This window comes from Nymphalis io, chromosome 10 (assembly GCF_905147045.1).
Source record: "Nymphalis io chromosome 10, ilAglIoxx1.1, whole genome shotgun sequence".
Lineage (NCBI taxonomy): Eukaryota > Metazoa > Arthropoda > Insecta > Lepidoptera > Nymphalidae > Nymphalis > Nymphalis io.
This window is the reverse complement of record NC_065897.1, coordinates 10,803,316-10,819,789: the sequence shown is the minus strand read 5'-3', so window position 1 is coordinate 10,819,789 and position 16,474 is coordinate 10,803,316. Positions and strand designations below refer to the sequence as shown.

The window sequence follows — 16,474 nt, the reverse complement described above, 5'->3', positions numbered from 1 at the left end:
AAGGATCTCATTAGCAGCATTGTGGAAATCAGTAGTGTGTCGAACCGGGTAGCGTACCTTGTCCTAAAACTTTCCGACAGGTACTCCCTGAAGGTTGTACAGGTATATGCGCCAACTTCGACATACTCTGATGATGTGGTCGAAGCGATGTACGAGGACATCGCAAAGGCCCTCAACGACACCTCGAGGGCCCACTACAATGTTGTTATGGGAGACTTTAATGCTAAAGTGGGAGTACAAGATAGCGGTGAATCGAAAGTCGGACCTTACGGCTTGGGCTGCAGAAATCACAGGGGGCAAATGCTGGTAAACTTTCTCGAAGCGCAGGGGCTTTTTTTGATGAATTCTTTCTTTCAAAAGAAGCCTCAGAGGAGGTGGACCTGGCGAAGCCCCGATAACGTGACAAGGAACGAGATAGACTTTATTATTTCGAATAAAAGGCACATATTTAGAGATGTTTCAGTGATCAACAGGTTTAATACCGGAAGTGATCACCGCTTGGTTCGAGGCACTCTAAATATCAACTTAAAAGCCGAAAGATCGAGAATGATGAGGTCTACTCTCCGACCTACCATGCTCCAAGCTGCTCAAGGCTCCGAAAAGTTCCAAATGGAACTTCAAAATCAATTCACCGTGTTGGAAACCATAAGCAGCATTGATGAGAGAACCGACACGCTGGTCAAAATACTGCAAAACACATCCCGCAAGTGTTTTCCGCCACAGAGAAGAGACAACGCACCAAAACTCTCTGCTGAGACACTCGAGCTCATGAGAAAACGACGAGAACTACCATCGTTTTTGTCAGATAAGGCCTTAAACCGAACAATAAAAACGCTGACGCGACGCGATCTCCGACGCTCCAATACCCGTGCCATCATGGCTGCGATTGAGCAAAATCGGGGATCGAAAGTGTTCGCTCGCAAGTTTGGGAGGCCGCGTCTGACAAAACTTAAAACTGAAAATGGTGGGGTCGTTACCTCTAGGCCTGAGATTATCGGAGAAGTAGAGAGGTTTTATGGGCAGTTGTTCTCTTCAAGATCGGATAAACCCGTGGGAATCAGTATTGATGACCAGCGCGCCCCTCTTATGCGCCATTACTCCGAGGAGCTCCCGGTCGTTGACCAAGGAGAGATTAGGGCGGCTCTAGAACAGCTTAAAAACAACAAAGCTCCGGGAGATGACGGAATCACAACAGAGTTGCTTAAGGCAGGCGGGACCCCGGTCCTGAAAGAGCTAGCAAGCCTCTTTAATTCCGTCATCCAACATGGCAATACCCCGGAAACGTGGAGCGGGAGTGAGGTGGTACTGTTTTTCAAGAAAGGTGATAAAACCCTCTTGAAAAACTACAGACCAATCTCCCTCCTGAGTCACGTGTATAAGCTGTTCTCAAGAGTCGTCACGAACCGTCTCGCCAGACGACTTGACGAGTTCCAGCCCCCAGAGCAAGCCGGCTTTCGATCAGGCTACAGCACCGTGGACCACATCCATACTGTTCGGCAGATTGTGCAGAAGACCGAAGAGTACAATCAGCCGCTGTGTATGGCATTTGTGGACTACGAGAAAGCCTTCGACTCCATCGAAACCTGGGCAGTGCTCGACTCATTGCAGAGATGTCATATCGATTGGAGATATATCGAGGTACTGAGATGTCTGTACAACGCCGCTACAATGACTGTCCACATCCAGGACTGTAAGACGAAGGCGATCCAACTGCGCAGAGGGGTGAGACAGGGGGATGTAATATCCCCGAAACTGTTCACCAACGCGTTGGAAGACGTTTTCAAAACGCTGGATTGGACTAGGTATGGAGTCAATGTAAACGGCGAGTACATCTCGCACCTTCGATTTGCCGACGATATCGTCATCATAGCAGAGTCGCTGGAACAACTCACCGAAATGCTGCGTAGCCTAGGCGAGTCTTCCCGGTGTGTCGGTCTCGGTATGAACTTGGACAAGACCAAGGTCATGTTCAATAGGCATGTCGTGCCGGGACCGATATACGTCGAGGGGAAACCTCTCGAAGTTGTTAGTGAATATACCTACCTAGGACAGATAATACAAGTCGGTAGGAACAACTTCGAGAAGGAAGCCGATCGAAGAATTCGCTTGGGATGGGCAGCATTTGGCAACCTTCGTCAAGTCCTCAAGTCGTCTATACCGCAATGTTTGAAGACGAAAGTCTTCAACCAATGCGTCTTACCTGCCATGACATACGGTGCCGAAACGTGGACACTAACTGCGGGACTAGTCCACAAATTCAAAGTCGCTCAGCGTGCTATAGAGCGAGCTATGCTCGGAGTATCTTTGAAGGATAAGATCAGAAATGAGATTATCCGGAAAAGAACCGGAGTCACCGACATAGCTTGCAAAATTAGCAGGCTGAAGTGGCAGTGGGCTGGTCACGTATGTCGTAGGACCGATGGCCGTTGGAGCAGACGAGTCCTAGAGTGGAGACCGCGAATCGGCAAGCGCAGTGTAGGGCGCCCTCCAGCCAGGTGGACCGACGACCTTAAGAAGGTGGCGGGCACCAACTGGATGCGGAAGGCGGAGGACAGGGAGCTTTGGCGCACCTTGGGAGAGGCCTATGTTCAGCAGTGGACAACGATTGGCTGTTGATTGATTGATTGATTGAAAATTATCACTTGATTGGTATAAAATGAGTAAAATATAAATATCGGAGAACATTTAAATTTTTTGAATATTAATTATTTGATTAAAAGCAAACAAAATTAAGAGAAACATTAATACATAAAGAAAAAGATGTAAAAAACAAAAATTTATACAATATTTTATACATTATTATTGAGGAAAAAAAAAGATATTTTTTTACGAAACTGATTCAAATTGTCATTAAAAATATCAATTTTAAGAGCTTCGTTTGACACTTTTTTATTATTTATCATATTATTGAGCATTTTGTAGATATTATTATAATCAATGATTAGCCTAATTGGAGTGGTCTTTTTAGGAGCACGAATCATAATTTTAGAAAGGAGGTAACTACAGTTAAATGTTATTTAAAATAAAATAAAAAATGTAAGTATAAGTAAAGTTTAACTTTTAATATTTACACGTAAACATGTATAAATATAACGTTTGCAATAAAATAAAAACTTATGATCGATGATAAGAGAAACTAAAATACGAACATAAATTATACAAAATCATTCATTTACTGTCAAATTCAACAACAATCATATTATGTTTAAAAAAATAGGAAGATACTAAAGAATTCAAACCTCACTTTGGTAGATTTAGGCAGTTCATTTCGTTTTAATCAATAATAAACATCAGGCAATATTTAATTTATTATTTGTCCAGCGACATGACTGGAGAGGTTGCGTAGCTTGAAGCGTTGGAAAAATACCAACGTCGATCTTTTAGACTAGATCACAATATATTACATATGTTGAAAAAATAACAACGTCGATCTCTACAACAATGGAAAAACTTAGGTGTATTTTTTTATTAGCAATGTTTTTCTAATTAGATATATTAGGTACTTCAGATTATTTTGTTTTAAAAAAATAAAACTACGTGATATCGTATATTTAAATGAGGGCATAACTGTGACATCTTTCTTCCTTGCATTATATATTTAAATAGTGGGCTTCCGCATGAGTTCCGCAATTGGAACGGTTTGTTGATAAAATGTCATCAGTTGCAATAGTGGTTGCAATGTAATGTGCTTTTATTACCTAACAATTAGTTCTTTTGTCGGTGTGGCCTCGAGCGGCTACGGTTCGCTCGGTTCCTAAACACCCGCCGCCGCACCGGCCAGGCGGAGTTGCCGGTCGTGCCATCCGAACGACACACACATGCGCTCGTCAGTCAACAACAGTTTGCGCGCGCACGCGTATCGTATCGCTATAATTTTTACCTTATTCGCCGGCAACGACAAACCCAGTATTGATCGCGCCTCTGCCGCGAAACGGCGTCTCGAAAATGCGAAACGAATTTTCCGCCGTCTACCATTATTAGACATAAAAGTATCTGATCGCAATAATTTAAAAACAATGTTACAAGTAAGGAAGTGAAATGATGGCTAATTTGTGGTGTTTCCGTTAAACTTATCGATATGTCGAAGGTAAGTGTCACTGCGTATAACGTGTACTTCAATAACCCGCAATCGAAGATTGCTCTTGTACGTAGGTAGTTCCAAAATCATGACCAAGGACATTTCTCGAGCATGTTATATATCATTTCTACTGATGAGAGTTTAATTTGCTTGAAATTTAACCGAATGAAGTCTATGACTTACTTACTTTTAATCGAATCGCTTATATATACACAATAGACACATAATTTATTAACTTCAACAAGATGAAATTAACAATTGCACTTCATTAATTTTAGTTTCAAAAGCCATAATGAATGTATGTATTATACGTCTCATGTATGATATCATTACACAACGCATAAACAAAAGACGACGACCGCAGTTAAGCCCTCTCAGCCGACCTACTCTTTAACTAACTGAAGCAGATCAAAAATTCTTATTTCTGGAGTATATACTATATATTTCCAATGTATAAAACACGTTAAAACTAATTTGCGAACAGTAAATTTATATTCATACAAAAATTTGTTTTAAGCAACGCTTAGAACAATGACATAACAATTTTTTTAATATTTTAATATTGCTGCCAATTCCATCATTAAAAATTTGGTAATTAGATTTTTATTTTTAGTTAAGATTTCTTATCAATCGTGAACAAAATAAAACTGATTTTAAATTAAATTAACACAAAATTTATAGTAGATTATAAAATAAGCAAATATACCTAAAAAGTATAGAACCAACATCAGAAAAAATATATCGCACTACGTACAATGGCATTACACCGTGCAGGGGCTACGTCCAGGGGTTGAAATCATACATACATTCTTATTTCATATAATATAGAAAATGCTTCGAATCTTTTATTCACAATACTTACTTGGGATCAGATGATAAATAGTATCAATAAAAACAAACTGATGTGCCAGTTTTTTCCCATTTAATTGGATTCAAGAAAGATAAAAGTACGACTCTTGTCATTGTACGATTTTCTTAGTCTATTTTTTAATGGTAGGCACCTAACTCGTTTCGTTCAAGGCTCTTTGGTTTTTATTTGTTATATATGAATATTATATATATAACACACATAACAGATAATTCCATGGAGCTGCGTTTGTTTAGCTTAAATGTTTTAAAGATATGGGGATTTATTAGTCTATTTAAACATTGAGCCATTGTACATTTCTCTACGTATTTCTAAAAAAATATTGATTACGTTTAGACACGGTATTTAATATCCACTAATACAGAGATAGATGACTGTATATAAATCTGGCATTGACCATTATATATACGTCTTGCGTAGATCATTTTTATTTTTAAAAGAGGTTTTTATTCATACTTAAACTTTATGAAATGAGTTTTGTTAATGATACAATGACAATAATTATTATAGGATTATACTTTGTAATGAATTTAAGGCTCAAATAATGAATAGCTTAAAGATACATAGACTTAATGATTTAACTTCGAAGGTTCGATTTTGACCCCATATTTACGTATCCAAAATTAACACAAACTTTACGCTTGACTAGAGGGCTAGAAAAGGGTTATCAGTCATTTGCTGACCGACGTTTTTTAAAAGTTATATGAATTTAGGCCAACAGACTCGGTATATTCGAATGGAATTATTGATTTTATTTAGCTTGAACCAAAAGGTAACATGTTGCCATGTTTAATACGGATAAATTATCTCTATTCTGACAGTCGGTCACGGCTTTAAACATGTTTAGGTGTCTAGTGCCTATACGATAAAAAAATTGTAACATTGAATGATTATTAGTAAAACAAAGAGTTCGTTTTACTAAAACGTGTTTAGAAAATTATTACGTCATTATGCGATAGTTTTTATTAATTATTTTAATTGTTAGTCTTAATTAAAGCATATTTCACGCGTTAGCGTTTGGTTTCTGTTATTAATAAAAATGACATAAGGTGCAGTAATTGGATTTAAAAAAAAAAGTTGCTCTGACGAGTCTCGCTTTGTGATGGAGATCATTCACTTGCTTTGGTTACTCATCGCTTACTCTATAAATATCAAATACATCTCACAGTTTGTTGCAAAAAACCAACTAAGTAAGGGTCAATAACATCACCATATTATTATGAAGCTTGATGGTGCTATAAAATAAAAAAAAATATAATGTTTTCTTTTAATTTAACCACTAGATATTGATATATAAATATAGATATCTATTAAAAATACGTGAATAATTTAACGTAATCTATCCTAGAGAAAGGCCAGGGATAAATTCTACTAATAAATCACTTTATCGCAATCGAATCGAAGCGTAATCGTTGCTATTTATCCTTTTCGTCCTATTATTTAATTTAATTATCGACGATTGGTATAAAAGTCAACAATTAAGTTTGATTTTGACGTAACGGTATATGTTAACATCATATCGGCTCGGTACCGATTCGAATAAATATAGAATAGTCAAAGTTAGATTGTATTTGAATCGGGACCGTATCGTAATCATAATAGATCAGTAGAATTGTCCTTCAGTGCGTGAAGACGTACTTAAGATAATATTTAACGAAATAGACATTTTATGACAACTCGGTTATTTCTAATGATAATAATAAATATACATGTATATACTATTTTCACGAATTACACAAGGTACCCAATTTATTTATATATTTTTAAAGAGTTAGGGTCAAGTACATTATGTGTGTTTTTCAATGTGAAAATATTTTATTACCTACATGATACTAACTACGTATTTTCTTGGGATCATTGAACCTTATTAAGTACATTTCTATATAATATAATGTGCAAACAATCGTTGTAATCCCAAATGATATGTCTCAATAAATAATTGTAATATTATAAATACCTATTAATATGTTATTATATTTTTTTTCTTTTGTTTATAAACTACGTTTGTGTAAAGTTTTTTTATGTTCTAAAAGTTTCATGTTTGTCGGCTACCAATTTTTTTTGCTGGCAAGGCAACTGCCTGTGCCTTCTATCATTTATGAATATTTTTATATAAAAACCAATCCTTAATAATAGTGAACATCCGATCAGTCAACAAGCGTCTTCATGAACAATTTTCTCACAAATAAAATATTTTTTTTACATTTTTTAATTTAATGAAAAATCTTAATAATTTTTTTTGGTGTTTGGGAGCAAGATATGTCTTTAATTAATGTACAGTAACAGTTTAGTAGAGTGACTGATAAAATATGGAGTTATTTATTTTGTATGGAGTAAAATTATATCAAAGTAATTCTTGTTTAGATATTTTCGTCAGTATTTTTAAAGTTTGGTATATTATCAGATTGTGAAACAAATATAATCTGTGGGTAAAGTTAAAACATTCAGAAGCATTCGTTAATTGCAAAGATAAATAGGAACTCCTATGATTTATAATTCTTATGAAAAAAAAAACGCAAACTTAGTATACATGATAGAAGTTAAAACTGTTTTGCACCAAAATCATTTCACGGAAACGTTGCAATAATATTCGAATTCGTCAGCTTGCCCTCATCACATCCAAGGAATTTCATTTACAAAAACGTCTATCAAACATTAAATATTTAATTAAAATCAATTTTGTGTATATAAAGCGATATGTTCGTATGTTGTACTCGTTAATTTTGGCCTTATAATATATTTAAATAATACGTAAGTAATTCTGAGAATAATAAAACAAGTATGAAGCAGCTTCTGACAACTTTTCCACAATACCTTAATTTTGATGTCCTCAAAGTGAATCTTATTACTTCGAATTAGAGTTCAAAAATTAAATCTTCTTAAAAATACTATCAGGAAAAATCGTGACTGGATCATTGAGTATAATTATGTATCGACTCTCAACGATAGCCTTCGCTTTTTTTATAGAAATATTTAAAAGGAAACTTTTTTTAAAAAATAGCCTACATTCGCGATTTTATCTGTGCATCATAATACATATGGATGGAAATAAACAGGTCGAACATGTTCGAGGCTGCAATTGGCAAACTAGAGTATTCATTTATGTGTGAATTTATGCGTTCATATATATTTCTATAAAACCTAATTTTACATGTGACTGTCATGTGAAGTCAATTGGAGTTATGATGCCAGGAGTTAACATAGGATAAAGATACTTGTTTAATCATTGATACTTTACTATATTATAAGTGGAACTATAATTTATACTTACACCCCACTTATAATTTATACTTACATTATTACACACAAAAACGCATTTTAAAAAAAAATGTTTTTTTTTTTGAAAATGCGTTTTATATATTATATATATATATATATATATATATATATATAAGAATTGCGCATTTAATATTATCAAATTAAATTCGTTTTTTTTAAATTATTCATATTGTTATAATTACCTTCCGTATATATTTAAGTATAATCATTAATCATGTATGTGATTAACGCTTTTTTCTTCAGACAAAAATGCTTTTACAATAACAGTTTTTTTTTTCTATAAATTATCCTTGTCCATCTAAGTTAACTTAGCATTAAGTCTACACTAAATAAAGTATCATACTAATATATATATATATATATATATAGAATCACATTTGATACAGCGAGTTTATCCTCTCGTTACCAGACGTTTGAGTACTAGAAACGCAATCTGAAAATTATCAAATCAATAGCGTTAGATCAAAGATAAACTACCGATAATGAACTTCAGATAGCGTGCACGACATTTTGAAAAAAAAAATTGGCAGCCTTGTAGAAATATATGATTCGTTCATTTAATATTTTTTTTATAGAATAGGACGAGCAACCTGGCCACCAACCTAGGGAATTAAGATGTTATGTCTCTTGTGCCTGTAGTTACACTGGCTCATTCAATTTTCAAACCTGAACACAACAATATTAAGTACTGCTGTTTTGTGGTGGAATATCTGATGAGTGGGTGGTACCTACCCAGATGAGCTCACACAAAGCCCTACCACCAAGTAAAATTAATATATATTTTGACGACGGTGGTTTATACTTCTTGTGGCAGCGGCTTTGGGCGAAGGTTGCCACCGACCCATTTGCTCTCTCAAATACACCTAACCTGCTCGTCGCCAAATATATCTAATCGCTATGCTCAAATATATAAATACTTTTTATTATTTTTATTTTATATATATATATATTTTATTAAAAAAATATTAGAACGAATTTAAGGATATACTTTAACAATTGTTTATTTAATAATAATATAAAGTATCTCGAGGTATCAGAGTTGTAAGAAAAGTCAACATACAAACAATCATCATCTGGACATATGTCTTCATCAGTCATCACCATTTTCTTGGTTTATCCTATTTTGGGTCAGCGCAATGTGTATTATTTTTCATCAATCTCTACCTCTAGTTATACTCGTACCATTAGTTACTCCCTTCTTGCATGTGTCGTACCTCACGTTGTCTTCATGTTCAAGACAGTCAAGACCGTAGCCACACCGTACCCTTTAATACCATTTATCTCTTCACATAAAATTATAAAAACATTAAATCGAATATGAAACTAAATTCTCAAAATTTTCAAAAATGGTATACAGTGGTCTTCAAATAGAAATATTAAAAACACCGATGTAACTTAATATACGGTAAATCAAATAAAATAATTCGTTTTACTCGAATGATTACGGTTAACACAATATTTCGCACTATGCCCATATCCTGCGATTGCAACATATTGAGTAATATAGATATCGGTTTACTTTAAATCGCTATTTTTCACTTTTTAATGATACTAGTATCTTTGTAGCTACAAAATTGTGTATTATGTATGTAATAATATAATATAATTATGATCCAGCACGAGGAAATAGCTCTTAACCTCTAAGGGAAACTCCTCCTTTGATATTTTGAGATTCACATTCTGCTTAGTTTTTAAATCACCGTAACCGTAACAGCCTGTGAATGTCCCACTGTTGGGTTAAAGGCCTCCTCTCCCATTTTGAGGAGAAGGTTTGGAGCTTATTCCACCAAGCTACTCCAATACGTGTTGGTGGAATACCCATGTGGCAGAATTTCAGTGAAATTAGACACATGCAGGTTTCCTCACGATATTACCTTCACAGTAAAGCACGAGATGAATTATAATCACAAATTAAGCACATAAAAATTCAGTGATGCTTGCTTGGGTTTGAACCCACGATCATCGGTTAAGATTCACGTGTTCTTACCACTGGGCCATCTCGGCTCAGTTTTTAAATATTACGGTTAAAACATATAAATATTTGAATACTTTCAAACTCATGCCAACATATGATACCTTAGAACCTCGAATATTGTTCAATGTTTAAGAGCATTGACAAAATTTGACAATTTGACAAAATTTGACATTTGCCTAGTCTATGAGATTCGTATTTACCAAAGTACTTAACCTAATTAAACTTAACAAAGTTGTTGGTATAAAACATTTTCTTCCACTACTACTTGAGTTTGAAGGCGCAAATTGTAACCTATTCGGGCATCAACATAAAATATCTTTGTTAAAAATGGTCATAGGCTTTAGCTATTCTCATTATATTAGCTTAAAACTCCATCGTTGCAAGTCAGAACTGTTGTAGGTCTAATTATAATCCAAATGGCACTGATAATGTTGGTTACGATAACTTACGTAATTGCTTTTACGTTATACACAATACAAAGATAAAAAAATAAGTTCAAACTAAGGCAAGCATCACTGCTTAATTTGTGTTTATCTCGTGCTCATTAAAGGAAAAATATCAATAGGGAACCTGCATATGACAGCGGATGACAATGTGTATCCATTAACGCGAATTGGAACAATTGAAACATTGGATTGGCGGTGTGAAGTGAGTTCCACTTTCTCCTCAAAGAAGGAGAGGAAGCCTTAGTCCAGCAGTGGGAAATTTACAGGTTACTACTAAGGTTAAAATTTATATATATGTAAGTTACAGAACAAAATGTTGAATCTTTTGTTTGTATATTTTTTATAAAACACTTGAACGTACTCAACGTTTTAATTGCACAATCTGTATTCAGATATAACCATAGTCCAGAGATTTTTTAGATTTTCTTAACGCAACGGTATAAAACGAAAAACTAGTAATATACATAATCTTTTTATTTATTTTTTCATTTTTTGCCCATAGAATCGGAATTGGGATTCAAAGGGTTTCCCCTTTGAATCGCATTTCGCAGCTGCTAGCATTCTTGCCACCATTCCACGGGGCCACGATTTGTACAGTAATTATTTTTATTTGTATATATTTAAAGCTTCATTGTAAATAATTCTGTAATATCTTTACAATATGGAAATTATATTTAAAAAAAGCTATACCATAGATAGAATACAATGAAAAAAGAAAATATTATTGTCTTTGCTCAAGTCTTTGCTCCGGGAGAAAATAGCGAAGTGTGCGAATATCACACCGTTGAGTGTTAAGTACTATTGACTTGACGACCAGCAACAGTTCGTCCAATCATTAATTCGAGAAACTCGCGTGATTTCACTTCGTAATCCTTTCGACTATTCAAAACACAGACAGAATTGATAGCATTTTGATATCGTTTGCCTACTTTATAATGTGTTATCGAATTTGTTTTTCATTTCAATTCATTTGTTTGAATAATTGAATGTCGATCGATACACTCGTGGTATATAATGATTTGAATTTGGACTTCCTTATTTAAATTAATGTACATTTTTAGCTGTTTACGAAGGTATTGGAATTGTTCTAAATCTATGAGAATTGAGACAATGATGTGCTTATTACCTATATAGAACACGACAGCCATGCTTATCAATAGTAATTAAGCGCTGGATAACTGCGCATGAGATATGTGTGCGCGAACACAGTAGCACTATATTGTATCAGTCTTATATTTAATACGTTGCCAGAGAGAGATCATGCACGGAGAATACCAACGGCTTTATATACTTTTCAAGAAACGGGATTATAATACAACCACCTTTCCAGTGCAAGGCTGCTGCTGTCAAAAACACTTGTAACATACATCAGCTTTGAACACCGGACCTCACGACCTACAGCCATACAAGCTAGCCATTAGACGGTGGAGGCAATTTAAGACGATTTATTAGATATAGAGTTTTTTTTGTTAAGATATAACATATGAGGTCACACGTACAAAAACAATGCCTGAGTGAGGCATTGTTAATCGTGACGGCATCTAAAGTAGTCCTCTACCTAAATACTGTGCCAACGTTTTCGTATTTTCTCTCATGCCATGACTTCATTGTTCAACTCACCTACAACGTTAGCAATTTTTTCGCACGATCTTAAAGTCTGAATTCTTCGGGAGTCATCTAACGGCTAGATAACTTTTATTCATTCGTTTATTGAAAGTTCTCACGAAAACACGGTTTAATTACTTTGATATGCAATTTGTTATTTTCTTCCTGCTATTAAAACCAGTTTCTAGTTTAAAATTAATATTGTCTACAGATCTTCAGATAACAAATTGGACACTGTAATAATTAATTATAATAAATTAATGAAACAAACAATGCCGTTTCTGCATATGTTACGTAAAGAGTTTCTACAACGCTGTACATTTCTTGACTCTTATTAACAAATATTCTGTATTCGGTGACAGTAAACCGAAGCGAATCTTAATGTTCTTAACAATTAATGTTGCCTAATTAATAGAAATATCTGACTAATTAATTACATTTTTTATTAATTTAATCTCTACACTAAGCCTCCGTAATTACTAAATAACTTATTTTTATTGCTTAGAACTATTTCATATTAACAAGCATTACTTACAACTCCATTATTACGTCAGTTTTTTTCAATATCGAATAAGTAAGTTGTTTGTCGTAGCAACTTACTTATACATTTGGGAAAAGAGTTCGAAATAGGCCACCTGATAGTAAATAGTCTTCTTCGCCTACATATAACCTTCTTACAATGTCGATGCGGACCTAACCACGGCATCTATGATGACCCTTGTAATCACCATTTAAACAGGAATACATCAAAACAAAGCGTAGCTGCTTGGGTTTGGCGGTAGGGAAATTAGTTAGGGGTGATTGGTAACCAATCAGATCCAGGTCTGCATGATAAAATTTATCTGTGCTGCCATAAAAGTAAACATACTCGTATATCTGAAACAGTATCACGAAGTAACAATTGTCTTTATTCATTATTAAAGTAAAAGTAAAGTAAGAGTTCATAAATGCTCTACTGCTAGCCAAAGGCCTATTCTTCTGTTTAGGTAAATGTTTGGAGCTTATTCTACCACGCTTCTCCAATGCGGGACGGTGGATAAATACATGGCAGAATTCCATTCTGCGTATGTTGATACGCAGGTTTCCTAGTAATATTGTCATTTACCGCCGAGCACGAGATGAATTGTAATCACAAATTAAGCGCATGATAACGCAGTGCTGCACTGCTTGCACGGGATTGAAGCCACAATAGATCATTATTCCGTAAGTGGTAAAATCAGATTCAGCCATCATTTATTCTCCAAAAATTTGAATCTAGCGTACATAAATGTAATAAGTAATATACTATATTAATCTAATCTGTATTTGTTAAAAACATAACGTATACTACGTAAAGTAGGTAGCTTAGCATTTAATTTATTTAATATAATGATAATTTAAAAGTACGTTAGAGACTACTTGAATAAAGTACATTTAACGTGTGTCTTATAAGTAGGATAAGCCATAATGCTAATGTCAATGACAAGAGAATTAAACCAATTTATTGATTTCACCTTGAAGCGTGTATAGACAGATAAATGAGATATTAAAAAAGAATCAATGTGAATACCCATGACGCTTACTTTTAAATAATATTAGTTTCGTTTCGATCCAGAATTTTTAAATGTTTTAATAAGTTTGTGCAAATAGATCGCAACGACAAATAGAAAAATTCAAACAAATTACTAGTATTTACATTGATAATGATATTGAATAACCTATCATAAATAGCAGAAATAATAGCAAGACATTATTCACACACGGCCATCTGATCCCAAACTAAGCAGAGCTTGTCCTATGGAAACCAGAGAACTGATATATTACATGTACTACTTTTCTTTTGTAAATACATACTTATATAGATAATTACACCCAGACTCAGGACAACCAGACATGTTCATGCATACAAATGTCTGTCCTGGGTGGGAATCGAAGCTACAACCTTCGGCGTGAAAGGCAGCAATCTACCAACCACGCCAACCGGCCCGGCGCCGATAACTTTCCGTGTTTTCAGTTAAAATATTGTAATTCATTATATTCTACAATTTATAAAACAGCCTAAATTCATATTGGTTTTATTAATTCCTAGTTGTCGGATGCTTTATTAGTAAATGATAAGCGTTTAATTTATAAGAATATATGAGAATGTAATCATTCCATCCGAGTAGTTTAATCGCGTAGTAGATTGCTCATGATTGGTAAAGAACATTAATATCATCCGTTGGTTACATCACCAGTCAATGTAAATTGTTCCGTCGCTGCGGAGTAAATGTAAGCATCCCTACAGTGCCCTTGATAATTTATAAGATGAAGTAGAGTAGACATAGGTATGTATTATTTGAATGTAAGTTTCTATAATAATACTTCGCGGATACTTTTTAACTTTGCCTATTAATGAATATTATATAAATAATTAAGCCGAAGTGGCCCAGTGGTTAGAACGCGTGAATCTTAACCGATGGTCGTGGGTTCAGACCCGGTTAACATCACTTAATTTTCATGTGCTTAATTTGTGTTTATATTACATCTCGTGCTTGACGGTGAAGGAAAACATCATGAAAACCTGCATGTGTCTAATTTCACTGAAATTCTACCACGTGTGTTTTCCGCCAATCCGCATTAGAGCAGTGTTGTGTGATAAGTTTCAAAACCTTCTCCTTAAAAAAGGAGAGCAGCAGTGGGACAATCACAGAGTGTTACTGTTAAATATTAAATGTTATAAAAAAAACCTCAATAGTTTTCATTTATTAAACAATACAAGAACATATATATTTAAAAAAATGTGAAGTTAGTATTCGTTGACTTCCAATGTAGAACAAAATAGTTAACTATGTATTTCATTCAAGAAAAAGAGCAAATACTTAATTTCGTGCTGGTTCTACTCACTAGAATCTAAATTCCGAATAGGTGGAATCGTTACAATGAATTTAATCCTGTAACATGACGATTTCAAAGTGCTTATAACATATTACTTCTGGAGAGTATATTTTTATTTTGAAGAGGTATAACACGATAATATCCTATAAATATTCTTCCTGTTACTTTAATATTTAATTAACAATATATATTATTTTCTACATACATAAATGTATTCTAGGAATAAAATTAAGTGAGAGGTGTGCATGGCATATCACGCGACACCAGCGTTCGTGAGACATATATAGATGAGGATTTATATAACTTTGTTGTTTTCATAAAAAAGTTAACTATCATGTGCTTAATTTGTGTTTATAATTCATCTCGTGCTTGACGATGAAGGAAAAAAACATCGTGAGGAAACCTGCATGTGTCTAATTTCATTGAATTTCTGCCACATGTTTATTCTACCAACCCGCATTGGAGCAGCGTGGTGGAATAAGCTCCAAACCTTCTCTTCAAAATAGAAAGGAGGTCTTACCCCAGCAGTGGGACATAAACAGGCTGTTACTGTAGTTGAACATTGCTGTCTTCTTTCGAATAACAGTTCAATAATGACAGTAAAGAGCGAAATCAATGTATAACTTAACAGCCGCTACGTTTATATATAAGGTCGTTAGTTTTTTTATATATAAGTATAATAATAGGTAACCATTCCTTACATCGAAAATGCGCCACCGACCTTGGGAATTAAGATGTTATGTCCCTTGTGCCTGTAGCTACACTGGCTCACTTACCCGTTAAACTAGAACACTACTACACACTAAATATTGATATTTAGCGGTAGAAAGTCTGATAGCGGTAGAATGTGCAAGCCCTCTGGAAAGGTACCACACCTTCCCAGACGGGTTGCACAAAGTTCTACCACTAAGTAAGTTACTGTAACATATAAGTAACACATAAATTTAATTATAATAGATGTGTGTTTTCTATGAATATATGTGCTTTTGAGTTTACTTGTTAATGTTGATATTTATTTGTTTTTTGCAGTTTTTTGTCTTATTTTTACTGCTATTTTTAATATTTAGATTGTTTATTTACTCAATATTTTGTGTCTGGAATACTTACCTGTTTTGACCCAAATTATTTTTCGTGTTCTTATCATGTGGAATATTTCAGCGAAATATTACTTTAATGAAATAATCCTGAATTATGTCAGGAATTCATCATTATATCACCATAATCATCGTCATTGTCAACACTTTTTCGTCCACTGTTGGACATAGGCCTCTCCAATGGCACTCCACTGAGCTCGATCTTCGGTACGTTGTACGTACATTTAAGCTCTCAGTCTCCATCCGCTGCCAACCAGTCCATCATTATATAGA

The 16,474-nt window shown here is 34.3% G+C and overlaps 1 protein-coding gene across 1 annotated transcript in view; it reads left to right on the top strand.

The window, feature by feature from the left end:
• The first annotated feature begins 3,809 nt into the window (after positions 1–3,809).
• The window catches only part of LOC126771097 (uncharacterized), a 96,940-nt gene continuing 84,275 nt past the window's right edge, over positions 3,810–16,474 (top strand). Inside the window, exon 1 of the mRNA XM_050490816.1 lies at positions 3,810–4,087. Within this exon, the coding sequence (XP_050346773.1) occupies positions 4,079–4,087 (9 nt within the window). The 5' untranslated portion in view covers positions 3,810–4,078. The remainder of the gene's footprint in view (positions 4,088–16,474) is intronic.